Here is a 27,592-nt window from a genome sequence, read left to right as displayed (position 1 = left end):
TGCTAGTGACATCTAACTCCAGATAATAGAAGAATGGCAATCTAATTGAATGCATTCATGAGTCTTAATTTCAATCAACAAGAACAACCATTTCACAACGCTCATGAGTGAAATATTGGCCAAAACGAATGCGATGTTCCATGTTATTCCGTGAATCCTAGCCGTCCAATATGATTATTATCATCTATGATCATTAGTTGTATCCATAGAAGGCATAAATACAAAAAAGTACTAAAATTCTTCTAGACTTCGATGTCAAATCTGCACAGTAAAAGGAATGACTCACACTTATGTATGTAGCAAGATTTTTGCACACTTGTGAATTGCAAAAAGAGTTCGCACACCCAGCAAGTGCTCACGCAAGAGACAAGACAAAATATGGTGTATCATTGCATGGCCACTAACAACGGTAGCCTGTGGGGAACTAATACTTTGGCCTATGCGTTTTGTTCAGTACACTCCCGTATTGCACAGTGAAAGTCAAACGGACGAAAATACAATACATATGTGTTTTTAATGTGCCATTAAAAAATGTCCTATATTGGATAATAATAATGTTTATTGAATGTAAATTATGTATCTATTCTTCCACCATCCCCCCCCCCCCCTCATCCCCCTTACCACATGAAACAAACAACAAAATCCAACAAAAAACTGATACAAAAATACTTGAACACATTCCCACCACAGCACAACCTGACTGTGAGCCGTGCTGTAGGCTGCGCAGAGGATGCCCAATCGAGGTCTGGTCTGTTCAGACAACTCCAGGTCCTGACTGACCTCCTCCTGGAGGGGTACGTAGCCCAGCTGGAGTCCACCATGCTGGCGGAAGGAGAAGATAGTCTCGCCTACGCTGAGCTTGAACAGCGCTATACACAGGAGAGATCAGCCTTCATCCACCCATTCCGTGAGTGCCATCCTCCCTGCTAAACTTTGTCCCAAAGAAGCCGACTGTTTCTCTTTTTTTTTCAGTGTTTAGTGCTGTTTTTACCCCCAATACTGCAGGTTTCATAGAAAATACTGTTTTTCCAAATGCTATTACTACACATTTCTGTTGTAGAAAAGATAAAAATAATGTTTTTCCACCAAAAATAAGCTTTTTCATCCATGGATCAGAATACTGCAGTGCCATTTACAAGGTTGGCACCCCTGTTGCCCCATCATAAAGCTTGCATGTACGGATGTAATGTATTGATGAATGATACCTGTCCAAAGGAGAATCAGAACATTGTGTATAGTCTGCAGGCATACAGTCTTTCAGAATACAAATTTCTCAATTTGAAGACCTCATATCACTATTGAAAAATATTTGTGAAGTTTTTCACCGCTGTTCTAAAATCCTATTTAGTATTTAGCCTTGAAAGGTGGGACTGTGGGCAAGTATTGTTTGAGAAACGATTTTTGTGATATTCGTATTGGATGGAGAATGTCTAGAAAGTTTTCATGTATGGAATCAGACTCTGTGAATCAGCTCCATATTTATTCTCTATTTTTGTGGGCTGGTGTATTGGGCTGTTGTGACAAGCATTTGCTCACCTGATCCAAGAACTGGGATAAACTTTTGCAATCACCTTTCGTTTGTATTAACCATTGTGCTCTGTTGGTGACAAAGCATTGTGCAGTTTTGTCTTCTGTAAAATCCATTGTAATTTTTTTCTTCTAAATTTGGCAACAGTCGTTCCCAGGGGTAGGGATACACAATTGCTCGAGTCTTTCATGTAGCCCCCGTAGACCCAGGGATGGGCCCAAAAGTGAATAAATGCGTTGGCTATTTTCACATTCTTTCTCCTTTGCTTTGGTGTTCTCCCTATGAGAACATGGTTTCGTTGTGCATGGTTTTAGAGCTAAATGAATCAGGCTCTGCAATACACTGTATACAAATACACTTTGTAAGTATGGGATTCTGCCTAAAGCTGTTTTATGAGGCCACATAAACATAACTTTCCTGTTCATTCCAATATTTATATGATTAGATTTGTATTACACAACTTTTACTTTAATGTTTTTAAAGTGAATTAAAAGAGAGAAGAAGGAACAGGGTCATAGTGATCTAACATTCTAACATTATATTTGCTTCATAGTGGAGGAGGCTTTGAAGCACTGTGGCATAAATGATTTTGAAGTTGCTCTATTTATGTGATTTTGTGACCAGTGGATTTTGGCCAGTATGAGAGGGCAGCAGTGCTGGCAGAGAAGTACTGTGACTTTGGTATCCTTGTGGAGCTATGCAAGACGGGACCAGGAAGCAGGGACAGGCTGCACTACTATATGGACCAGTTCTCCAACAAGGTGAGCCTTCTTCCCCCCTCCCCCAGATCTCTGCCCCCATTCTCACTCAACCTTGGCTTCACTTTGTCCAGTTTGCCCTGTGTTGCGTGGAATTGTAAACCTTGGCTACAGATGATCAACTGTAATGTTGCCTATTGTGCTAAGATGTCCAATTAAAATCAGTCTCCTTCCTTGTGTAGGTATAAAGGTACCAAAATTAAAAATGAATGTCAGAATGTATGTTCTAGTGAGATACCCGTGATGATAGATTATTCTAGTGAGATACCCATGATGATAGATTTCTGATGAAGGTAGTAAATGTCTCGGACATTTAACAGCCGACATTTTGTAAGAAGAGACAGAATGTCATAAGGCAAAGGCAGCTAAGTCACAGAGATGTACAGTACAGGAGTGGAACATTACAACATTCAAGTAATAGATTTGTTTTGTGTTTATATTTACTTTTCATCATAGAAAAATTCAAACTTTTCATTACTGTGAGATATCAAGATTGATGTCAGAACATGAAATTGTTAAGAACAGTACTGACATTTTTTATGCCTCCGCAACGAAGTGGCCGAAGGCATTATGTTTTCGGGTCGTCCGTCCGTCCGTACGTACGTCCGTCCCGTTTTGTTTTTGTCGATATCTCAAGAACCGTGTGGTGGTTTTACATCAAACTTGGTATGAGGGTATATCCTTGGGGGATAATACTTTGTGTGGATTTTAGGGTCACAGGGTCAAAGGTCAAAGGTCACAGGTTATTTTGTGAAAAAAAATTGAAATTTCATGTTTTTCTCCATATCTCGCAAATGGTTCAAGGTATCTTCATGGAACTTAGTATATATGCTTGTACCGATGGGCAGTGATTATCTAGAGAAGTTGGAGGTCATGGGTCAAAGGTCAGGGGGGTCAAAGGTCAAGGTCAACTTCTCAAAATATCACTACTTTCCTTATATTTATGCAATGAATGAAGGTTTGTTTTTTTTTTTAACTTGATGTATACATGTATTACCCAATATATATTCTGTGGGAGGTTTCTTGCCAAAAGGTCAAAGGTCAAAGGTCAAGTGAAAGTGCTGAATTGCACTTTTTCCTCCATATCTCAAAAGTAACTCAAGGTATCATCATGAAACTTACATATTTATGCATGTTCAACCTAACAGTGATTCTCTTTGGAACTGTGAGGTCAAAGGTCAAAGGCCAGGTTTAGATAATGCTATTTTCCCGTTTAATACTGAAATTATACTTTTTCTCAATACCTTGAAAAATTACTCAATGCATAAACTTATAAAAGGGACAAAAGTCCAGTAAAAATCATCAGTTCCCCAAATACCTGCACTCTGACATTTTAATCATTCATCCAATTGAACCTAGTTCTAGGAAAGTGAACATTCAGCACATTTGTGTCAAACCTGTCATTTTAATATTTTGCCAATTGTTTGAAACTGTCATCACACATTGTCAAGACCTATTAGGAGAACCATGCATTATGGCGGAGGCATATCAGTCGCCGTAGCGATATATATCTAGTTTTTTAATCAATTGAATCTAAATCTCTTTTCCTTTAGATGAAAATCTGCCTAGTATCAAAATATTTTTATATGGTTAAAAAAGGAAGGAAAAAAGTTGCAGACAGGATACAGACATTTCTGATCCTGCTCTGAGGAGATTTGAATTGTCATGAATGTGCTGCGTGCAAAAAGTGATTGTTAAAAGTAGACATTGAAATGGATATTTTTCTTTCTGTTCATCAGGGATTTTCTGACTTTGTGTTCAAGTACTACATTGACAGGGGTAAGTACAAAGCAGTTTGGTATTTTTTTCCCGTCAACAAAAACATGCTCTATCTTTGCACATTGATAAGAGTGACAAGTTAGATATTTCAAAGGCTTTTATTTCTTTCTTTTGGGTTTTTCTTTCTTTCTATTTGTTGATATCAATCATTACGTGATCTCAAATCATGGGAAAACTTGCTAAAACAGTAGATTGCATCCACTGTGAGAGCTAATCAGACATAATCCTTGATGCATTTAATAGCAGAAACATGTGACAGGTGTTAAATGTGTCCTAAGCCTTAATTTGCTGAGAACATTTTATGTGTGCAGATTGCTTTGATGGAAAAGTTCAATGCAAAAATGCTTCATATTGTGCAGTGCCTTATTTGCCATGACTTACCCAAGAGTCTCTCTTTTCTCTAATTTTTGTAGAATTGTTATCAGTTTGATATTGAAACACAATATTTTAAACACCTCATTTTTAAGGCACACTAAGACTTACCAGTGCTACTTTCGTGATGCTCACTTGAAAAGGCTCTAATAATTAAGAACTATTTGTATGTATGATGTGTCATAATGCATGTGAAACATTTTGTTGGTATTAGATTGAATAAATTTACAGTTGCCAAGGGATTCATTCAAAAGATTCCCCAGGACAATGGATTGGCGAAATGAAAGAACAAGAAATAGATAGCAGGCCATTACAATGATATTCTGTGGATTTTGGTTATGACACAATCAGTTTTTACATAATTGATTTATTCAGGTATTTCTAGCTGTAGAGGGCATGATGTGATGAATTGCTTGTCCAAAATAAAAGCTGAGACATTTGATATTTGGTCATAGTTTGGCATGATGGGTCACAAAATATGACAATATCACTTTGTTTAATCTGAACTATAATACTAGTGATCATTCTCTTATAGGTATCAGTCCATCCTTCTTTTTTTTTCAGAACAAGGATGTTTATTTGATGTGTTTTGATTTTCTTTTTGTGAGTATTTTGTATACGTTACTATTTGTTATAGATGATGATGAAAAGCATTGAACCCTTCCAATTCAGATGCAATGTCTCTGATGTAGACTTTCTAAATTTTATAGATAAAGCATATAGGAAGAAGACATTTAACATTATGCTTGATTTGCTATTATGTGACATGGATTCTTCTTGGTCAGAGATAGCCTGGCTATTATTCCTCACATCAAATCTGTGCCCTGTTACAGGTCAACGAGGGAAGCTACTGACTGACTTTGCTCACAGACCTGAGCTGGAAGAGTATTTGCAACCCCATGACCATCTGGGCTGGCTGCAAGACCTCCACACAAACAGTTATTCACAGGTGAACCAGTAGAATGTGAAGGTTTTTGAAATGTGTAAACTATCAGAAATGTGTATTTCTCCATGATTAGAATTAAAAGAAACCAAAAAAAAAAAAAAAAAAAAAGCATTCATTCATGTAGATTTATACTTGATAAGTCATTAGGAATGTCTCTTGTTACATTTTGTTCACATTTATTGATCTGGGTTGTAATTTTTTTTTCTTCAGAAAGTTGAATCACACAGCATTTTTGTTTTTTGTGACAGTTTATCCAATGATATGACAGCCAGTGTCTCATTGTGTTGAAACAAAATATATGATGTGGTATTATCCTATGAAAAGCGATGTTCCCATTATCTAGGTCCAAATTAAAGGGCAGTGCCACTCCATGTTAAAGTTGACTTTTAATGAGAGTAACAGGAAACAACCAAAATGGTAGAAGTCTTAACAAGGTAGCCATAAGATGATAATGTGTTTTCACTGTAGAAATCACATAATTATGTATAATAGAAGAAGTAATGATATCACATTATCACCTTGTAACTCTGCCATTGTAGGGAACTACAAAGAAAAAAAATAGTGTTTAGAAATGTTACAAAGATGATGATTTGGTATATTTTATCCAAACTTTAAATAAGTTGTTGAGACCCACAAATTATCTCTGAGGATTGTCTTGTGTATGTAGTTCATTTTTACCAAATGTATGGCACAGTGCTCAAAGGGTTAAACTGCCATCATCACTGTCTTGTGTTTGTAAAGTATAAGTTATAAAGTATTTGGAGTACATTAACTCATCAAGTCTTGGGTAATTTTGCTGCAGAAATTGTGATCTTTTCATTTTTGAATTGGCAACTCTGAATTTTTACTCTGCCTCCTGTGATATGAGAAAAAAAAGTAGATTGAACTAGCTACATTGGACAACTCCCTAGGTCCACACACGATCAGAAAAAAAAAATGACAAAATTGCCAATTTGAGACTAGCATTAACAGTTATCCGAAATATGACACCAGTTTAAGGATAAGTTAGAGATTTAGCATATTCTTGCACCTTTGATAATTATGCAACTGAAATGATGACCAAGATATTGCTCAAGTGAAAGAGAAGTTTGTATTCTACTTCCATGATATACCAGCAATGAATGATGCACATTTTCATGAAAAGACACAGCACCAAAGCACAAGAAATTTTGTTTCTAAGACTTGATGGATTTCTACATTAACTCACGGAATAATTTCCCATTCATCCTAGCATTACATGTACTGCAACAGTATAAATGGTGATATTCTCTAAATAATTATTCTGCACTGTTTCACACCTTGCAGGCTCAAGCCACCCTGACAAAGCTTGCCATGAGAGAATCACTCTCCATTTCCAAAAAGAAGGTATGTATCCAATCTTCTCTGTAGATCTTATAAACTGTTCATGAAAGAGTGAAATTGCTAGGTATGAATGTATATGATGTAGAATTGTAATTCTGAAGTGGATTTTTTTGTGTGTGTGTGTGTTGCTGCCATGGCTGTACATGACCTATTATACTTTAAAAAAAAAAAAAGTATAATTGTCCATGAGTCTATAATTGGTGAAAACATCTTAGACACCTTTCTTGAAGTAGATATGTGAAGTGATGGTAATGGTTTATTTAAAAACTCATTTGCAGCCATGGAGATGGCTGAATTGCAGAATTTTGTATAGTATCATATTTCATATTATAATAACATACATAATCATACAATCATGCTTCAACCAACATATCAAAATTAATCAAATACACTTGTACTTACACATTGTAAGAGCTGCAATAAAAATTAAACATAATCTTCATGTCACAATCATATATGCATACACCAACTTATAGACTAAAATATATCAAATATACACATATCATTATACTTCTCCAACAACTTTCAAATTTTGTTTATACATGTACTGAGAAAAAAAAAATAGGGCGGGCAGTGATGACATAAAAGATATTAAACAATTGTGTATGGAGACGGAGAGAGAGGAACAAAGAAGGGGTAGGAAGGAGATAGCAAGAGAGATAGAAAGAGACAAAAGAGAATACTTGGAATAGGATATGCAAAGAGATATAAAGTAATGAATCTATTTCTTTTTCATCTTGTGTTTCTGTTGGAATCATCCTTTCAATCCATATAATCATTCAACATTATTATCTTTTGTCATACAAGTGTAGTTTTAAATCTGTAAAGTTTACAACTACAATATTTGATTTAGTGAGACATCTGAATAAGTTTGGGTTGTATTTTTTATTTATGCATTCGTTTGTACTTTTAACCTCCACCTAGGAAGGAGGTACACTCTGAAGTTAATGGCGTTGGTTGGTCTGTTAGCAAAATAACTCAAAAAGTCATCAACAGATTTAAATGAAACTTGCAGGAAAAGTTGGCAATGACACAAGGAACAGACGATGAAATTTTGGTAGTGATCCTGGAATTTTAATGGATTTTGGAAGGATTTTCTATCTTTTGGCATATAAGGTCAATGAACTTTGGAGTTCGAGGTGCTCATACTGGAGGTTTATACTCACACCAAAATGCGTGCATGCAGGGCGCCGCACAGCTGGAAGCTGATGACATATACAAAAGGCTTCACAGGGGGATTCCCATGTACACAAATTAGCGGGTTACAAACTCGAGTTTCCAAGCACGCTTGGTAACCCGCTGGAATGGATAAATAACATTTTCACTACGGAAATCATGTGGCCTTGTACACTTTACCCAGCTTAATGTTTGCAATGTAGTTGAGCTGCAAGTCTAGTGACTTCCTTGGTGAATTGCTGAAATGTAACATAACATAATAATAATAATAATGAATTTTTTTTTTTTCTGGTTTTGGTAACCATTCTTGATTTCCTTTATTTTTTTGTTGGTTGTTATTTCTTTTCTAGACACTCCTGAGCCTTGGAAAGTTAGCAGCACTAGCATCAAATGACAGGCATGGAGAAGAGATCAGGGGTAAGGGTAGATAGACATCTTGCAACTATTAGAAATTGATCACAGAATGAGGTAAACTTGCCGGCATTTTCAATTTCAATCAAGTGTATTAACAAACTTAGGAAGGTAAGATAGCTGGGCTATTGAATTAGTTGGATATGAATTAAAATGGTTCAGGAATGTGAAATTTCTTGTCTAAACTATATTCATTGTATGCCTGAGGCAAATTGTGAAAATTTCGTGTCGTGAAAAAGGTCGTTGGCACCAATTCACAAAAATTTCTTGCCGCGATAATATTTTGCTTTACGGTAGCTTGGTCTTACAGAATTACCTAAAGAAGAGAATTGTTAAACTTTGATTCACTTTATTCTGTGCAAGTACAAGTATGTGTGAATGTATCCTATGGGTAAATGAAGAATCAACTAGGAGGACAATGTTACTTTGTCATATGTTTCAGAATTTTCTCAGGTTTTCAAAAATCACCGCTCATCAGTTGGTCCCTGTTGTCGTAAAGACTTTCAAATCAGAGGGTGCTAAGACAGTGTATCCTGTACATTGCTAACACCTTTGTGGTTAACAACAAAACTAACCAGCTGACGGTTTTAAATGAGGGCAACTTTGCAGAAGTCAATCATGATAAGTGATTTCCTGTAGCTGCGTCAGTAGTTGTATTAATTGCAGGAATGTGGGGGCAGATATTTCAGACAAAAGAACAGCTGAGGGGGATAAACCTATATCAGTATTTTATTTATATATATATTTACAGGGATAAAAATCATGCTTTTATTCACATCACCAAGTGTTTTATGACTGAATCTGAACAATGTCTGGTCAACATAGCACCTAGCAAAGTCTTTATCTCTCTGTTGACTGTAAAAAGAAATTGATGCAGAGCTGGACATTGTCATGCACCATGAGCAGCTACCAAGGGAGCTCATCCACGTGAGTTTAAACCCTTTATGTGCCCAGGCTCTTAGCTGTAATTTGCCATACATTTTTCATCAGCATTTAGTGAATTTCCTCCAAACTTGACCTAATCATCTTCAAGTTTGTCAGACTGCTCAGGTTGTAACAGTGTGGCCTCAATCCGACAGGAAGGCCATGATGATGCAGTAGGAAATAAGGGGGATTAGGTGTTAATCTATATTTATAAGGCAGTGACTTTTTAGACACCTGTGCCAATTGGTGAAGAAATCACTCTTGTGACTTGCCAAGTGGGAATAAAGTGCAGTACGGGTTAATGACCAAAAGTGAATGAAATGAGTGACTCATACAGCATAAGCAAATGCCCCTTCTATCTGACTGTCTGAGTACAGTAAAAGTTACCCCATGGAGAAAGTTGTGTGGAGCATAGACTGTCATAGAAAAGTATGAGTTAACTAATAATGGAAAGGATTCAGATTAAATTAGCATTAAAGCATTTGAATGTCAGTAAATCACAAAACATGCTCTCCTGTCATAGTACATATGCAAAATAGGGCAGTCATAGAAAGTCTTGTATTTCCTGAGAAAAAAAAAATCAAACCTCATTAGTCTTGGGTATGTGAAAGTGTTTTGTTTTTGCTCCAATCTTTATGGAACAGTTATTGGGGAAATAGTGTTGTAAAAAGGTCAAAATAATGCTTATAATGCTTATTCAGAGTTACTCAGTTGTGTCATTTTCATGTTAGATCACAACCAAATTTACAGCAAGTACTACTGTAATTGATACCTGTGTCTGTCTTCTTGATAGTTCTGTTTCTAGTTCATTCCCCCTGCAGTATGGTTGTGTGGCTAAATTGCACAGTGCAAATTCATGTTGATGTCTTTTTCTCGACCCCAATTTCTATTTCAGAACTTGAATCTGAATGAAGATGATCTACCTTGCATGAATCCACAGCAGCTTATTGAGGTAAGATGGAAAAATTTGACTTGAAATTATTTGTATTTTTTTTTTAATCCACAAAGGTAACAATGAACTTTATTACTATTAGTCAAGATGCAAATTACCAATGATGCTTAATGTACACAAGATATGCATTAGAAATGCTTACGGAAATATCAGGAAAGAAAGAAATAGCATAGAAAGGACACGAATGTAACAGTTTAGAGGTAATTTAGAGACATCATAGTTAGGTAGCATCTCAGCTTTTTGAGCGATCCTAATTCTTTAGCAATATCTATAACAAATCTATTGTTTATGTGCTTAGGCATAGGAGGAGAACTAACTTTTTATACATCGTATGGAGTAGCTTAGCAGGTGAATTAATCAAAACAGTATATTGTGAATTGTAAATGTGAGTTGGAAAAAAACCCCAACATGCTCTCTTTTGATACAATGTATCATAATTATTGATCATCATTTAAAGAAAAAAAAAAAACCACCGTCAATACAGATACATGTAGTAAATGGCTCCTCGTGTAAAACAAGAAAATGAAACTGGAATTTTGTTTGTGTTTTATTTTTAATCTGTCTATGTCATTATACCTATTGAGGAGAAATCAATCCATGAGAAGTTATTTTTTTTTTTTTATGAAAGCACTAGAGTGAAAACAGATCATATGGATACCACCAGGTGGTTGCTCTCATGGACATGCTACATGAGTGAGAAATGTTTTCTTTTATATTCAATGCTGTCTTCATCAGATGTATGTGAGTGACAAGAACACTTCCTCTAATGAGTATGATTTCAAGAAGGCTCTGGATTTACTGCTCTACATCCAAAAGGTCAGTCTTCATCCAATCTTTACCAGTGATGATTGATGCAGGTTTGTTTGTTTGTTTGTTTTTGGGGTGGTTATATTTTTTTTTCTTTACTAAAACTATATTAAAATGTCATCATTTTGCCATCTGCACAGTTATGGTAGTAGACTATTGATTTGATCGGGAAAGAAGCATGCCAGAGGCTACCATATGTTTACAAGTACTAGTATAAACCTCCAAATTTCCACTATCAATCCACTGATTTAGAATAGAAATGCAGATTAAATTTGAGTGCATTCAAAATGTGGGGTCAGAAATACCTTTAGTGTAAACACAATCAGCCTTGTGTAGTTTCAATTATCTAAAGCCAATTTTATAGGTACCTTTCATCGTAGACTTTAGAATTAGAGAATATTTTGATATAGTTCATAAGTTACTTGTATGGTACATGCATTCAGGGTAGGCACCCCTGTGGTAATGTAGAAAAAAAACATTGAAAATGTTATTTTATTTCTACAAATTTTATCCAGTATTGCTTTCTTTTCCCCAACAGGGCAGTCGAATCTACAATGATCTGAAATTGAGGATCTGGTCCAGAGCAATATTAAAAGACAGGTAGGTACTCCAACCAAAGAGGATGCTTAGAACTAATAAGGCCATCAGGCCTTGCATTTACGGAGTTTTATAAAGCATGCTGGTGCATGTATGTAAGTTGCCCTTATATTTTTGAAGTATGATGAAACATTAAAGAACAGATTGAGGTATGCCATGACTCAGTATAGCCACAGTCTGGCTTTGATAGTTTTCTTTGTAGTACTTAAACCACAGTCAGTAAAATTTGTATGATACCTTTTTGCTGTGGTTATGCTGTTGTATCCAATGTGTATAACAACCGTAATGTTTTTTAAATCAGAACTGTGATATGAGTAATTTGCTATTTTTCATAGCAATCAGAGCATTTTCAGAATTTGACCTAATTTGAACTATAACTCATTGCCCACATCTTACAGAAAACCGCATTTGATTTGCTTCAGTGGTCAAAGGGAAATGAGGATCTTTGTAGAGTATGTCAGGAATCTCTTCACTCCAAGTTCTGTCTATTGTGTTCACACATTAATATGCAGTTTCAAGAGCATCCAAGTGCTAAACTTGGAAGAATCAGACTCATGACATGCTCTACAACAATCCACATTTTTCTGTGACCACTTAACCAAATTGAATGGGGTTTTCTGCAAAATAGAGCTAAGATATTATATTTTAAGACCCTGAAGTAGCATTTAGACAGTTTAATCATATTGGGTGTTATCATTGCGAAAATACGATTGTAATTTTTTTTTTTTTTTTTGTCCCCGCCGAACGAGTTCGAGCAGGGGACTATGAAACGGGCTCCGTACGTGTGTGTGTCCGTGTGTCCGTGTGTCCGTCCGTGCGTCCGTGTGTGATCAAAATGTTCAAAATGCTACTCCTTCGCCATTTCTAACCCGATTTTGATTCTGTTTGCTTTATATGATAGCACTGCATGGGAGCTTTGAAACTTCTATACAGAATTTCAGTTGTGACCTTTGACCTTGACCTTTGACCTATATTGTACATTTTGCTTCAAAATGCTACTCCTTCGCCATTTCTAACCCGATTTTGATTCCGTTTGCTTTATATGATTGCACTAGGTGAGGGCTTCAAAACTTCTACACAGAATTTTGACCTTTGACTTCTTTGACCTTTGACCTTGATTTTTGACCTATATTGTACATTTTGCTACAAAATGCTACTCCTTCGCCATTTGTAACCCGATTTCAAGTCCGTTTGCTTTAAGTGATGGCACTAGGTGAGGGCTTCAAAACTTCTACACAGAATTTTGACCTTTGACTTCTTTGACCTCTGACCTTGATTTTTGACCTGTATTGTACATTTTGCTACCAAATGCTACTCCTTCGCCATTTCTAACCCGATTTCGATTCCGTTTGCTTTATGTGATGGCACTAGGTGAGGGCTTCAAAACTTCTACACAGAATTTTGACCTTTGACTTCTTTGACCTTTGACCTTGATTTTTTACCTATATTTTACATTGGCTACAAAATGCTACTCCTTCACCATTTCTAACCCGATTTCGATTCCGTTTGCTTTATGTGATGACACTAGGTGAGGGCTTCAAAACTTCTACATAGCATTTTGACCTTTGACTTCTTTGACCTCTGACCTTGATCTTTTTACCTATATTGTACATTTTGCTACTAAATGCTACTTCCGGCGGGGACATATATTACGCACCGCGTAATTTCTACTTTTCCTTGTTTTTGTTTTTTTTTTTGGGGGGGGGGACATACTGTATAATATAACATATACACTTGAAGTGTAAAATATTGTCTTGTATATCATAGTATAACACATGCTAATCCCTTGGGAGTTTTATTTTCCCCTCAAGACAACACAGGAAAACATAATTTCTTTGACAAAAATAAGATTCCCACAAGGATGTCAAGTGTTATATTACACCTCTTAAAAGGCAATATCTGTAAAATGTTCAACTGACTTGAGTGCAGTGATCATACACTAATCATGACCATGCTATGTGACTTGTCTCCTCATTGTCTAGCTGGAATGAGATGCAAGGAGTTGACCCATGGAACTTCATCAAGAACTCGATCTTCTTCAAGACAGTATTGTTGGCATACAGAGAAGGTAAAGGAAGACCCATAAAAGGGCGCCATAACTATTTTTCCAGTTAGAGAAATTAGAAAAGGAGCCTGTAAAGCAGACTAGTTCACTGAGTTAAGGATCCAACACTGCAGGAAACCTGCTTCCCAAATCTTAACAAGCATTACAGTTTTGCCAGATACTCATACAAAATAGAAATTTGGTATGAAATTCAACTTACTGAAGGAAGAAATATAAATGTATAGAGGACACAACGTTGCCATAGGTATTGCAAAATATTTTACTATTTTACCAATCATAGAACCTACATGATTAAGGGAGCATTCAACATTTGCCTGACAATGTATCACATTCATTGGCATGCGAAGCATAGCCTAGCCCTTGCCACCGACAGGCCTGCACTCCATAGCTAGTGCAGTGGATGTATGGTTAAGCAACAGGCTCACTTAAGATTAAGTGTGTCAAGTACAGTAACACCAGTGACTGATGCAATGAACTATTATAGATTATTACTATCATCTACTGTATACGCTGTTATTTTCGCGTACAGATAATTTCGTGAATGACGAGGCCATAGACATTTTCATGAGATGTTGTTTTCATGAATTGACGCCGACACTTACGTTAATGTACTATTAACAGGGCGCATGGAGACATTTTCGTGTGTTGTTAAATTCACGATGCAACTGTAATTCTCGAAAATAACAGCTTATACGGTATTCTGCATTGAATGAAATGTGTTTTTGCCTTGTTGTCATTATGTGCATTTCAATGCCTGATACAAAGCTAACTTAATTCAGTTTATACAATATGCCATCAAAACTAAAGTAAAGCTCGTCTTCAATGATTGTTTAGAAACAGATACATGTAATCATATATGTAGTCTGAGCCTGTGAATGATCATAAAGTACATGTAAGTTATGATGTAATGTTTAGGCCAATGGATTGGACATCATGCAGTATGTGAAAGATTCCATATTTGGCATCAGTCAATCTGGCAGAAGGACAAAGGTCACAGTTGTTTGGCCAAAATTCCCCAAACACCTCAAAATGTTGATTTTGTATAAAATTGCCAATGTTTGCAACAATCAAGCTGCTGTAGTTTCATGTATTCAGTCATTTAAACCCACCTCCTACCCCACCCCTCACCCCGCTCCTCTCTTTTTATTCTTCTATGTTTTGTGTTTTATTTTTGTCTTGTATCTTCAGATTCCATGAGGACTTTTGATATTTTGATGAATTGCCACAAATTATTAAAGTTTGTGCTCACATTGTGTTCTTGAATGTCTCTTTCACTTATGACAGGCCTGGACCTGTCAGAGTGCCTGTCAGACCCTGACTCGCTGCTCCAGGACCAAGAGCTTTCTGAAATCAGGGACAGTGTCCAGTTCCAGTACCTGCTCCAGACTGGATTTGAGCAGATAGGTCGGATGCTCTATGCCAAATGATGGTCTCGATGAAAAACCTATATGCCAAATGAGGGTCTTCATGGAAAACCTGTATGGCATTTCACATGCATTATAATAGCAGTGTGCCTAAAACCATCTTAACTCATAATATAAAAGTGCATGGTGAATATGCATGCGGATTTAAGAATCATGTCACTATGTTTTCATTGTCAGATTCTGAACACAAACCATTGCAGAGTCACAAAAAGTGCCTCTATCTTACTAGAGTGTGGTCGAGGTATGACTGCAAAAGAAAGTTTGAAACCGGCTGACCTCTATGACCTGTTGATCTTTGCTGATGTGTGTTACCCTGGGTTTCTTGTTTTGTGTTTTATACTCACTGCATTCCTGTCATTCTGCATGGCTTATTTTATGTTTGCTTCCACATTCTGGAAGTTTTTCATGACATGTCATTCTCTTTTGCTCCCCAACTGATATGAAGGCCTCATTTTGTCTACTTCTTACTGTTCTGACAGTCCCACTGGATACTTATTTAATCCAATTATGGGTTCAAAATTGTCAAATTTACTCACTGCACATACCAAATAGACAAAAACAAAACAAAACAAAACAAAACAGCAACTTGTGAAAAAGATGGAAACATTACAGTGAAGATTTCAAAATGTTCCCCCTGTTGGCAGTAGTCTGGATGAGCCTTGCTCCCGTCAGTTGTGTCAATGGTGCAATGTCAGGCTCCCCTGGCTTCAGTCAAAAGTGCACTCTTAAAATAAGCCCACAAAACAAATCTACTTGCATGTTCTTATCATATATTTTAGAAACAGGGAAGAAAACTTGGTTTCTTTGAAGTAATATTTCCATATCATACACTGAAACAAGTGAATAACAATTGAAATATCAGGAATTCAAATTTTCTATATTCACAACATAGTCCACATTGCTGGTGAATGTTACGTGATAGAATGAAGAAATCAAGTGCTGTGAATATGTTTTCCTTACCGAGTGACTAGGTTCATGTGTGATTTGATTGTTGACCATAGTAGGCATTGGTCCAGTGAGGTCATTGAAGGTCTATAGTGCAGGACTTTAGATACTTCAGGTCAATCCATTCTCTATGCAAAGCCTGGGATATAGGTCAATCTATATAAAGATAAGAGACCTTTTCATTTTTGTATATGTCACTTTATGATTTCTTGGCATTTTAAGCTGCTTCAAAGAGTGCAGAGAAGCTCAGTTTATCAGATTTCATACCAAATGTTCATTTGCTCTTGGATGTAATGTGTGATATACTGCCGAGGCAGAGCAATTAAATGTGACATGGACATGATCTTAATGGAAAAAGCCCAGACACTTCAGATAAAGTCATTCTACATTTTACTCATATGTGGGTGTCTTTTCACAAGGCTCCTGTTGGAAAACAAAATCTCTGCTACGTGAGATATTGCTGAAGCTGAGCAGTAGAATACGACCATGGACAATGATCCTTACCAATAAGAGCTCAGACTGTGCTTAAACTGAAATTAGACATGTGTTGTTATCCTCCCTGTGTGGTGGTCATAGTTGTCATGCTACTGTGCATTCACACAGAATTTTACAATATCAGGAGAATGTTGTTATGGTGTCAGATTTCAATGTTTCCATGCCACCTCACATATCTTCCTCACACACCATGTGGGTATACATTTACTGGGTTTCCTTTGAAATGAAATCAGACGGAAAATAATTCTTTTGCATCAAAATTGTACTGATTCAATATTGTACAGTTTGATACAAGCTTCTTGAGGGAGGAGTTAAATGCAATCCCAAGTTTGTTTAGCAAATTGTCAAATTTGCATGTGATGCGTAGACAACAATTCACAGGACTTTCTACTTGGGCACAATGTCTTTTATTTGAATGTGTTAGAAACATATTCAGGTGATAAATACCCAAACTGCCCAGCTTGTAAACTTGTATAGTTTGAGAAACCTTCGTTAATCTCCCCATGTAAAATCTCTGATACAGGTTGTACCATGTCCACTGAAGCATGGAAACCTGGTTTTTTTTTTTTTTGCAGATAAACATTGTATATGCTTTGTCCTTGGTTTCCTTGTGAATGAATGTGAATTTGTAAAACATTTTCTTTCATAAAAATTCCTAGTATGTATCTTTTTATAAGGCTTCTGTTGGGGGCACAAAACTGCTACCGTGTACATGGGAATAAATTAAAGATGTGTATTTGCTGAAGAATACAATTGTCTATTTTTGGAGAATTTCATTTGTGTTGATTTTATTTTTCATAGAAAGATCCTGAAAGTCTAGATATCTGCATTACAATCAATGCACACAAACTTTGTGCTTTCGCGTACAAATACCGTATGTATTAATTTTTTTTTTTTTTCCCAGCTTCAAGCTCATGCTGAAGGGGAATTCTAAATCTTTTGCTACTTTCAATGTATTCAGCATGTATATGTCCTAAATTATTAGGAAATCAATGGGAACTAAAAGATGGCAAAATTGTACATAAAAATTAAGACTCTATTCAAGTGCATACAGTTTTTTGGGTATGCATATGTGTGTGCGTGGGTGTGTTTGTATGTGTGCATGTTTTGTAATGTGTGCATTACAGTGCATGTATATCTGTAGCAGCTCAGTAATGTATGTATTCACTAAGACAAGGAAAAGAGTGAACTCAAAATTGTCAATGTGGTCATAACTTCTCATAGTTGGTGATCAGCTTTCTTGCACAAATGTACTTGATGCTATGAGTGAGTGCATAAAAACATTCCACACAAATTTGTTTTTTTGAAAATCACAGAATTGTGTCACATGACCAATCTGGAAAAACTCATTCACAATTTTTTTTTTCTGTCACTTTTTAAAAGACATGTAGTATAGCTGCAGATACTGCTAAAATACAGGCCATTACAATTCTACAAGGAAACTCAATCTTTATGGATCAGAATTTTTCATCAGTGGGCAAATACAGAAGCCTCATGTAGATACAATTTGTAAAGTGGGCTGCATCTGCCAGCCTCCCAATGTCAACAAAGAAAAATACCATAAAGACTAATCATTACTTATTACTACAGTGTACTTGTGTTTCGGCTGTAGTCAGTGCTTTATGTTGGAGTTTTGTTTCTTCAAGGACACGCTTTTGATACTGTGCACGGTAATTTCATATCTGTTAAATCACTCACAATTATTTTGGACATATTGTTGCTGGGGTGACAAGACCTGATACATGCATCTCAAATTTGGGTGAAAAGATATATATATATATATATATATACATGTATATATATATATATATATATATATATATATATATATATATATATATATATATATATATATATATATATATATATATATATGTATATATATATATATATATACACATATATATATATATACATATATATATACATATATATATATATACATATATATATTTATTTATTTATTTATTTTTTTTTTATTTTTTTTTTTTTTTGGTCAGATAATCAGTTAAGTGATGTCCTGTCCACATCCTAACTGCCTTACCCTCAAAATAGAGCCCTCATGGCATGTCAAAGGCAAGGCTATCCCATTTGATTTAGTGCTTTGGCTGCCATGTTTTTTTGCTCACCTGAACATTTGACATTCTGTAGATACGAGGTTTTGTCGCCCAGGCGACGAGTATGCTAGTGTGTCTCACACTGTCAAAGTATTACAATGTATTTCAAGTAATGGACCAATGTGCAAATCAAAGTAAGGTGTGTGACCTTCAGTCCATTATGAAATCAAATATTCACTTGGAGAAATTGATAAACAACATTAACCATTTCAAACCACAACTCTACCAACAATGATTGTCAACACATTCAGAATTCGGAGATTGATTTTAGGTTCATTTTATTAAAAACTGCAGATATATACATACATGTACATGTAGTTGCAAGACAGTTACCAGCACCATGTAGCATTCCTACACTCGCATAGGATGAGATACTCTACATGGTCATGCATTCAACGTCACACACATGAAATATCTCAGTGTACTCCCTCTGAAGCATCATGCAATCCCTTACAAGCAGGCTATGCACAAAATGTACATTCAGTCACTCGCCTGTCACACTGACAAATTTTTTAAACATCTGCACACCATCATGGCAATGAGCCCCTTCCCATACACTTTTTTACTTTCTAAACAAGAAGATTTCTGTTTTAACCCATAAAATTAAATACTGATTACATCCATGAGCCAATGTGTTTTGTCAACAATAAGGTTACATACTGCGAGGAACTACGGTGACATTATGTATACTTTGGCTTTGTCACAATATCCTGGGTTCTCTCAAACCAATAAACACACAATGCTATTGCACAAGATTTTTTTTTTTCCCCTAGGGCTAATGCCAAGTCTCTCAACAATGTTCCACCTCTGTTCACAAAAGTCTGTGTGGTCATAAACACAACCCCACTGTCTCATCATGTTGTGGACTAACGGTTCAAACTGGGCCTCCTTTTCCCATCACCTTACTTATCTCTCATCTGAGGTTTTCATGAAAAAAAAAATCAAAACAAAAAATGCATATTTTTGAACAATAATTTAGTGATTACAACCCTTTTGAAGCCTGAAATTTTTCACAGTTTTGGTTTAAACACAAGAATTATTTGATGTAAAGGATAACTATATTTCTTTCTGATTCCTAAAGAACACATTATTATTTAGTTCCATAATATTATGCCCAATTTTAAGGAAACTTCTAGTATTTGACACTTTATCTATCAAAGCCATAATGAAAAGCACAGGAAACTGCACTTCAAAAATATTCCTTCACAGAAAACATGTAAAATCAGTACAGTGGAAACTCAATAAACAAAGATCCTTGGGACCAAGACAATTAACAGAATTTTGTTCTCTGTATCAGCTATTTCGTTATATCAGTAGTCAATAAACAATACAAAACAAAGGATTTAAATTCATTGGGACCGGAGAAATAAGTTTGTTACATAGATAAGATACGTGTACTTTGTTATGTCAAATCTCTTTATATCGAGTTTTCACTGTATCAATTCACACAAAAAACTACAAGGATTTTTAGACAAGATACATCACAGTAACCATGACAAAGGATGCTACACGTATTACAATTACTATTAGCTGAGAGTGTCATGTTCATTACATTTCTATGGATAGTACCTTTAACATTTTTCTTTCTTGTACTAAAATTGAATAAAAGTAAATGTTTTCTTTCAGTCAAATAAAACTCCCTCTGCAATAAATTCTTCATAAAGTCTGACACTACCAAGAACATAAGGTGCACTCCCGTTATAACGAAAACAGTTATAGCAAAATTTCGGTTACAACGAAGTAAAAATTCAGGCCACAACATTATCCACTCTATGTATTTCTACTGTCTATTTGTTGGGTTGTAACGGAATTTCGATATAACGAAAGAAAGTTGCAAGTCCCAAGGACTTCATTATAACAGGAGTCCACTGTAATATCACTGAACCCAAAGATGAAGATGTCAACTTTAACAATGTGACCCCTTCCTGACACAGCATCCGAACTACAAGATTTTGCATCCAACTGACTGCCTGACCAACCGCCTGGACACCTGACCCGAGAGTGATTCCTACACACCCCAATACACACTATGTGTGGGTGGGGGCATAAAAACAAAAAACAAAACAGGACAAAACAAAACACACAAACAACAAACAAATTGGGAACTATCTTTTAGACAAAACAGAAGTCTCTTCCACTATCACATCTGTCCATTCTCTCAATAACAGGAATATTTTATTGTTGACAACACAAATTCAAAAGCTTGGTTTGCAGTCTGCAAGACAAGTCTACGCCTTTTGAATAATGCACAAATACACATGCACCTATTTGGAACTGGGATGTACCATGGGTGTATTTCAAGTCCTTGAGTCTCTGGGCTAAAAGTTTTTGCTCTTTCTGTCCGAGGCTGTATCCACCACCTCTGTGCTCAACATGCGCCCACAGTGTACCACTGCTGCACCCAGCCCAACAGCATGGCCAATAAGAGCACCTATGCAGCATGAAATGGGCCATTTCTGAAATAATTTCACATATGGGGAAATTACAGAAAAAGAAATAGACAAGAAATATTATATACAATGTAAGAATGCTTGCAAAGCTAAGTGACAGTCATGGTTTCTAGTATTTATATACCAGTTTCAAATCACTGGCAAGCTGTATAAGTATGACTGATTCCATTCATTTTAGGTAATCCTCCACAGTTCCCCAGCTGATACTAGTCTATCTGTCAATAAATGTTTTTCTACAGTCAATTTCTATTACTTATACATCCAGCACTAGATGATTACGACTTACAACTTTACCACTGGCTGAAAACTCAGCAGCATGTCAAGGAGTATAGGGTTCATCCCCCCCCCCCCCACGTACACACACAAATAGATCTTGCAATGAATATGAGGGCTAGACATGTAAATGTGAGAGTTCTTGCCAATAAAACCTGTGTATCATCCTTGATGGTATTCAATGGGTAACTAAACATGGAAATCTTGGTCACACTTGTTTGATTCCACCTCACCTGCCATGGACGATCCCAATCAAGGGGGATGGGAAAAGCTCCAAGCCATGCTCCCAGCAGACTAGCTACAACTATGTACACCAGACCAGTCTCAATTCCAGCTTGAAGTCTGACAACACACAAAAAGATCACATTCTTTGTGCTCATATAATTATTGAAAGTAAATAGTTTTTAAAAAACAATTTTTTTTTTTAAAGGCAAAATAGGGATTCCTATCTTTAAAACAGTAGGGCAAATATGTCCAATTCGAACAACTACAAATTTGTATATTAAACAAAGAAAAGTAGAAATTACGCGGTGCGTAATATATGTCCCCGCCGGAAGTAGCATTTTTTAGCAAAATGTACAATATACAAATTTGTAGGTCAAAAATCAAGGTCAAAGGTCAAAGAAGTCAAAGGTCAAAATTCTGTGTAGAAGTTTTGAAGCGCTCACCTAGTGCCATCACATAAAGCAAACGGAATCAAAATCGGGTAAGAAATGGCGAAGGAGTAGCATTTTGTAGCAAAATGTACAAAAAATGTAGGTCAAAAATTAAGGTCAAAGGTCAAAGAAGTCAAAGGTCAAAATTCTGTGTAGAAGTTTTGAAGCCCTCACCTAGTGCCATCACATAAAGCAAACAGAATCGAAATCGGGTAAGAAATGGCGAAGGAGTAGCATTTTGTAGCAATATGTACAAAACAGGTCAAAAATCAAGGTCAAAGGTCAAAGAAGTCAAAGGTCAAAATTCTGTGTAGAAGTTTTGAAGCCCTCACCTAGTGCCATCACATAAAGCAAACGGAATCGAAATCGGGTAAGAAATGGCGAAGGAGTAGCATTTTGTAGCAAAATGTACATACAGGTCAAAAATCAAGGTCAAAGGTCAAAGAAGTCAAAGGTCAAAATTCTGTGTAGAAGTTTTGAAGCCCTCACCTAGTGCCATCACATAAAGCAAACGGAATCGAAATCGGGTTAGAAATGGCGAAGGAGTAGCATTTTGTAGCAAAATGTACAATATAGGTCAAAGGTCAAGGTCAAAGGTCACGACTGAAATTCTGTGTAGAAGTTTCAGAGCTCCCATGTAGTGCTATCATATAAAGCAAACAGAATCAAAATTGGCTCATAAATGACAGAGAAGTAGCAAATTGAAGATTTTGATCACACACGGACGCACACACGGACGCACGGACGGACACACGGACACACACACGTACGGAGCCCGTTTCATAGTCCCCTGCTCGAACTCGTTCGGCGGGGACAATAAAACTGTACAACATCAGAACTATTGGTTATTGGAAGATTACTTATTAATTTCACACATTGCGGTTAATGGTTTCAGATGAAACCATAAAAATACAGATTAGAATGGTCAGTAAGTGGGTCACAAGAATCAAAGACTTTATATCGTCGCTGGGGTGATAAGACCTCGTATCTACAAAATGTCAAATGTTCAGGAGAGCCAAAAAACATGGCGGCCAAAGCACTGTGGCAAATGGGATAGCCTTTCCTTTGACATGCTGTGGTGGCTTCATTTTTGGAGTAAGACAGTTGGGAATTGGACAGGACATCACTTAACCCATTATTTGACCATTAATCCATAAAACTCATTTTCACCAAAATTGCAGATACAGTACAAGGTCTTATCACCCCAGCGACGATATGAAGTTGACTAAAAGAGTGGAGAATTTAATGAAGAACATTTTTTCATGAAACCAGCGATCAAGTTCCTTACATTTGCTTTTAAACAATCATCATTACTGTTCTTACAACGAAAAACATAATTTCTTCATTATTTGACATACTTTCTGGTTTTGAATATCCTGTTGAGCTGTTCACCATCTGTTCCAATCATGAAGAATGTAGGTAGGGCAACCAATGTGGTCAGGAGCACTGCAAAGATGGCAGTTTCCTGGACTGATCTGGTTGTACACAAACATGCAGATACATGTAGGTACTTAAACTCTCTAATCCATATTCAAGTTAACTTTGATAGAGATTTATCTTACATGTAAATGAAGAAAAGTGTTTGAATACAAGACAAAAATAAGAAAGATAAACAATTTCATGCTTTCATATTTTCATATGATTTTGCAAAATGACAGACAAAAGATTAGATGTCAATGTGTCACACATCTCCAATCAGTCTACACACAAATTGCAATTTCTGAAGAAATAGTACTGGTATATTTCACATCCAACCACTCTAAAGCTCTTATCATTTTGCAATGAATATGTTTTTTTAGTCAAAGGAGCACTTTCTTTTGCTTTTTCAAAAAACAAAAAAAAACTAAACTAAAAATGATGTTAGTTGATATTTCAGGGAATAATTTCCTTTCTTGACTTTGAATAGCAATTTAAGTCAATGAACAAATATTTTGCACAAATTGGTATACTATTCTACAAGTATGAAATGAAATTGCTATACAAATTACATTTTGTATAGCAGTCATATCTAATATGCATAGCAATTTGCTATGGTAATATTCTTGACTGTAGGAATATCAAGGGAAGCCTAACACTGGAACTATCATGACATGGAAAGTCCTGAAAATTCCACATTTAACAGATAATCAAAGCAGTTTCAGCAACTGCAAAAAGAAAAAAATATGACACTAAAATTACTCGACCTGAAGCACAAAATTTCACATTCATGAATGTATATGCAGTATCACTATACATAAGGTTCAGTTACTGAGGTTAGGTTACATTATTTCATTTCATAAAGCAGGAAATGCAAAAATTATATCCTGTGTATATACAGTGTACATGTTAGCGCCACCAACTAGATGCCTTACTCTGTGAGTGGAGCTCCATACAGCACAGCCACAGTGTGGAAGAGTATGGAGCTAAGGCACAGCAGCAGTCCATATTTCAGAGCTGTCTTGATTGTTGATGTGATGAAATGCAAAATGGCATGTGGTCCCTTCAGACTCTGTGGGGCAAAACAACTAAAGTACATCAGAATCATTGTCAAAACTTTCATGATGCACATGAAATCTTCCATTGTTCATTACTTTCGATATAGTTTCTGGGGTCTTTAAATTTTTTTTTAACTATCTAGGATCAACTACAGACTCATTGGCATTTCTTTCAGTATGGCTGGGGGAACATTCTAAATCGCTGTATAAAGTTTAAACTTCGATGTGTGGGACTATAAAGCCCGCTGTAAAGGCAAACAATAGTTACGTTCAGACGACAAGCCCTATTAGGGCTTGTCGTCTGAACGTAACTTCGAGGTTAAGCTCTTGCCCCCTAACTTCGACGTGCGTCCACACAACAAAGCTTAACCTGGAGGTTAGGAAACCTTGAGGTTAAACTCCTGCCCCTTTGAGTGCGTTGATTTTTGTGTCCACACAGTGCTTAACTATGAGTGAGGACCCATACTCATACTTCTTTTTACTTTTTGATCATCCACCCTCCCTTGTTTAATAATCACCCCATTCATAAATACAGAAAAGACTAGTTGCTTTACTAGGTTATACGTAACTAAATCATACACAGCTTCGTCGCTGTAAACACAGCGCGTCTGGTCGGGCTAGCCTGGCCTATTGTACTTTAGGTTTACATACGAATCTTCCATAGAATCATGGTCTGGAGCTACAAACGTTTGTACCTCCATGAATCTAGTATATTTATTCTATTTTACCATTTTGCTGGTAAGCCGCCGTAATATCAGGTCGGGCCTATTTCAAGAGAATGCCCCATTTTGAAAAGGGGTGAAACATTTAGTCTTTGAATACTTGATGTAAGTAGCCCGACCAGACGCCAGTGATAGGGCCGGAAAGCCGCTAACCGCTAGCGAGATGAGCATACCTTTCCACCGCTTGAGCTCAGGCCGCCGCAATCAGCGTCGTCCCGTGGATGTGAACGCGATAAGTGCCAACTTCCAACGCATTGCAGCACACCATACAATATGCACCACGGTTTAAGCGTTGATAACGGGTATAATATTAACAAACTGTCTCCATTTGGAACAAGAACAATCAAAACTGACACTAGATGAAATAATGAGAACACTATAAGAACGTAAAATAGTGATTTTACGTATTTCCGTGACATCCGCTCGGACGACATAGAAAGACTGGAGGCTGCCATCTTCGTGTAACTCCAGGCATCACAAACGCCCTCTAACGACAAAAGAAGTAGCAGATTTAGCTGGATGGTCATACATTATTCTCCCCTTCTTTGTGGTCTTGTTCTCTGCCTTGCACTCCGATGACTTAATTAACATCTCCATTATGAATAAAATAATTGTAATTACAAGTGATTTTTTTTTTCTGCTTCTGTTTGAAAATGTAACTTAATAATAGCCTGACGATGAGAGTATGTATTAATACTGAGTGGCAAACTATGAGAGTTTGTACCCGCCAGAACTGCAAAGCACCATATAATAGTACATGTGCCACTGGTTATGTTGCCTTGACGAATGAGGTTCTTGATCTTTCATCAACTATATTCAGGGCTGCCAACCCTCACTCATTGAGAGTGAGACTCTCTCATTTTGGTCCTTTCTCACTCTAAAACTTTATTTCATTTGCATGCATTTCTATTGATCTCACTCATTTTGACTCCAAAATTATAGCATTGGCCTATGGGAGTCTCACTCTCAAGTAGTTTCCAATGTTGGCAGCCCTGTATATGAAGAGTTTGTTTGCAAAAACCGGTAAGTCCATATTTGCCAAATGGAGATATTTGCGATTAAAGGTCAAGAAAAATAAAGAGAATAATAAGAAAAATTTTGCTTCTTTTGACAATAACTTCAAAAATATACCTTTATATGGAGTGACCAATATATCATTTTAAAAGGTATTATTTTGTATTTTATGACAGAGATCGTACTTCAAAATCTTCAAAAATGGACTTATCGGTTTTTGCAAACAAACCCTTCATATATTCCATGAAAGAGATAATTGAAAATATGTCGACGAGCTGCTATGCAAAGAAATGTGAGCTAATTAATCATCACTACATCACGACAGAAGTTTTACGTGTACAGCTTTCGGTTTGGTTCAAAGCCAGATAACGGAGTGAGCTTTAGATTGGGATTATAGGTTACTTCGCGGAGTAGGCCTACATGGATGGCTACAAAACTAGGGGGAATGACCATGTAGTGACCATACTACATGTAGGCCTATGTACCCTCCCCTGGGGAAGAGTTACCATTGATGATTATTTATCTCATCACTCCATGAGGAACAGACAACCTCATGCCTAGTGTGATGTAAAAACTCTCAAAGAGCATAGGAGGAAAATCTCTTTGAAAACTCTGGATCCCCTCATCGCGGCATGTACTGTCTATACGGACTTTACGCATGTACCAACTTACAGAAAGCTACTCTGTAAAACCTGATTTTGAGTTGCCTTGTGGGTCTATGCATGCAAAATGGTCCCAGGATATATTTATACCACTAGTTACAAGTCTCATTCTGAAGAGGAGTCAATCGGACGCCGAGTCGGTGATGCATGGATGCCAGGAAACTCATCAAATGACTCATTACCCGTACGTAGTAATTATGCATTATTTACCAACAGGCTCGTCAGAAAGGGAGATTGCATGGGTGCGAAAATGGAATGAAGTTTATTGATTATATTTTTTCAGTTGAGATGTACTGTTTATTAAATATATATCATGGTTTTTTTATTTGTTTGTTATTTCTATCACTTTCTTTTTTCGTTGGTACACCCTTGTCTCAATTTTGTATGCTCTGATGATGGTATGTTGATGATGATGATAATGATGATGATGTCGATAATGATGATGATGATGTCGATAATGATGATGATGATGATGATGATGATGATGATGATGATGATGATGATGATGAAGATGGAGGCCGTTAGAGGAGGAGGAGGAGGAGGGCGAAAGAAGGAAGAAGAAGATAAAAAGGGAAAGAAGGACTTAGAGGAATGAGGAACTAGGTGTTTCAAGGAGGAAAGCACATCAACATTCTTCAGGAATCAGATATCTATTTACCCAGCTGCTTGAGGCAAAATACGTT

At 36.5% G+C, this 27,592-nt stretch overlaps 2 protein-coding genes across 3 annotated transcripts in view; one reads left to right on the top strand and one right to left on the bottom strand.

Moving 5' to 3' along the window:
• The window catches only part of LOC140236149 (nuclear pore complex protein Nup133-like), a 37,823-nt gene extending 20,426 nt beyond the window's left edge, over window positions 1-17,397 (top strand). Inside the window, exons 23-34 of the mRNA XM_072316121.1 lie at window positions 691-907; window positions 2,153-2,289; window positions 4,026-4,065; window positions 5,271-5,386; window positions 6,689-6,748; window positions 8,272-8,338; window positions 9,198-9,259; window positions 10,152-10,208; window positions 10,944-11,024; window positions 11,554-11,615; window positions 13,595-13,680; window positions 14,962-17,397. Of these exons, the coding sequence (XP_072172222.1) occupies window positions 691-907; window positions 2,153-2,289; window positions 4,026-4,065; window positions 5,271-5,386; window positions 6,689-6,748; window positions 8,272-8,338; window positions 9,198-9,259; window positions 10,152-10,208; window positions 10,944-11,024; window positions 11,554-11,615; window positions 13,595-13,680; window positions 14,962-15,104 (1,128 nt within the window). The 3' untranslated portion in view covers window positions 15,105-17,397. The remainder of the gene's footprint in view (window positions 1-690; window positions 908-2,152; window positions 2,290-4,025; window positions 4,066-5,270; window positions 5,387-6,688; window positions 6,749-8,271; window positions 8,339-9,197; window positions 9,260-10,151; window positions 10,209-10,943; window positions 11,025-11,553; window positions 11,616-13,594; window positions 13,681-14,961) is intronic.
• Window positions 17,398-18,787: 1,390 nt separating this feature from the next.
• On the bottom strand, window positions 18,788-25,688 carry LOC140226721 (phosphatidylinositol-glycan biosynthesis class F protein-like). Of its 2 annotated transcripts, none has more exons than XM_072307158.1 (5): window positions 25,407-25,688; window positions 24,389-24,525; window positions 23,396-23,512; window positions 21,615-21,723; window positions 18,788-21,114 (listed from the first exon to the last, which is right to left on the bottom strand). In XM_072307158.1, exons 1-5 carry the CDS (start codon window positions 25,686-25,688, stop codon window positions 20,977-20,979), a joined length of 783 nt encoding a protein of 260 aa, XP_072163259.1. In that variant the 3' UTR covers window positions 18,788-20,976. The 2 variants fall into 2 exon arrangements, with proteins under 2 accessions (XP_072163259.1, XP_072163264.1); XM_072307163.1 differs by having other exon boundaries at window positions 18,788-21,089.
• Between the last annotated feature and the right edge of the window lie 1,904 nt (window positions 25,689-27,592).

The sequence above is a fragment of the Diadema setosum genome, chromosome 1, assembly GCF_964275005.1.
Source record: "Diadema setosum chromosome 1, eeDiaSeto1, whole genome shotgun sequence".
Taxonomy (NCBI): Eukaryota; Metazoa; Echinodermata; class Echinoidea; order Diadematoida; family Diadematidae; genus Diadema; species Diadema setosum.
Note: the sequence above shows the minus strand (reverse complement) of the source record. Positions and strands in the feature narration are given on the sequence as shown.

Bases quoted from the DNA above. Each gene is read 5' to 3' on its own strand.
- LOC140226721 (XM_072307158.1), bottom strand. From the start codon at position 25,688: ATGGCAGCCTCCAGTCTTTCTATGTCGTCCGAGCGGATGTCACGGAAA. The intron at 23,513-24,388 runs GTAAGGCATCTA...GTGTACAACCAG, and splicing joins TATGGAGCTCCACTCACAGA to ATCAGTCCAGGAAACTGCCA. The intron at 21,115-21,614 runs GTGAGGTGGAAT...AAATTATTTCAG, and splicing joins ATTGGGATCGTCCATGGCAG to AAATGGCCCATTTCATGCTG.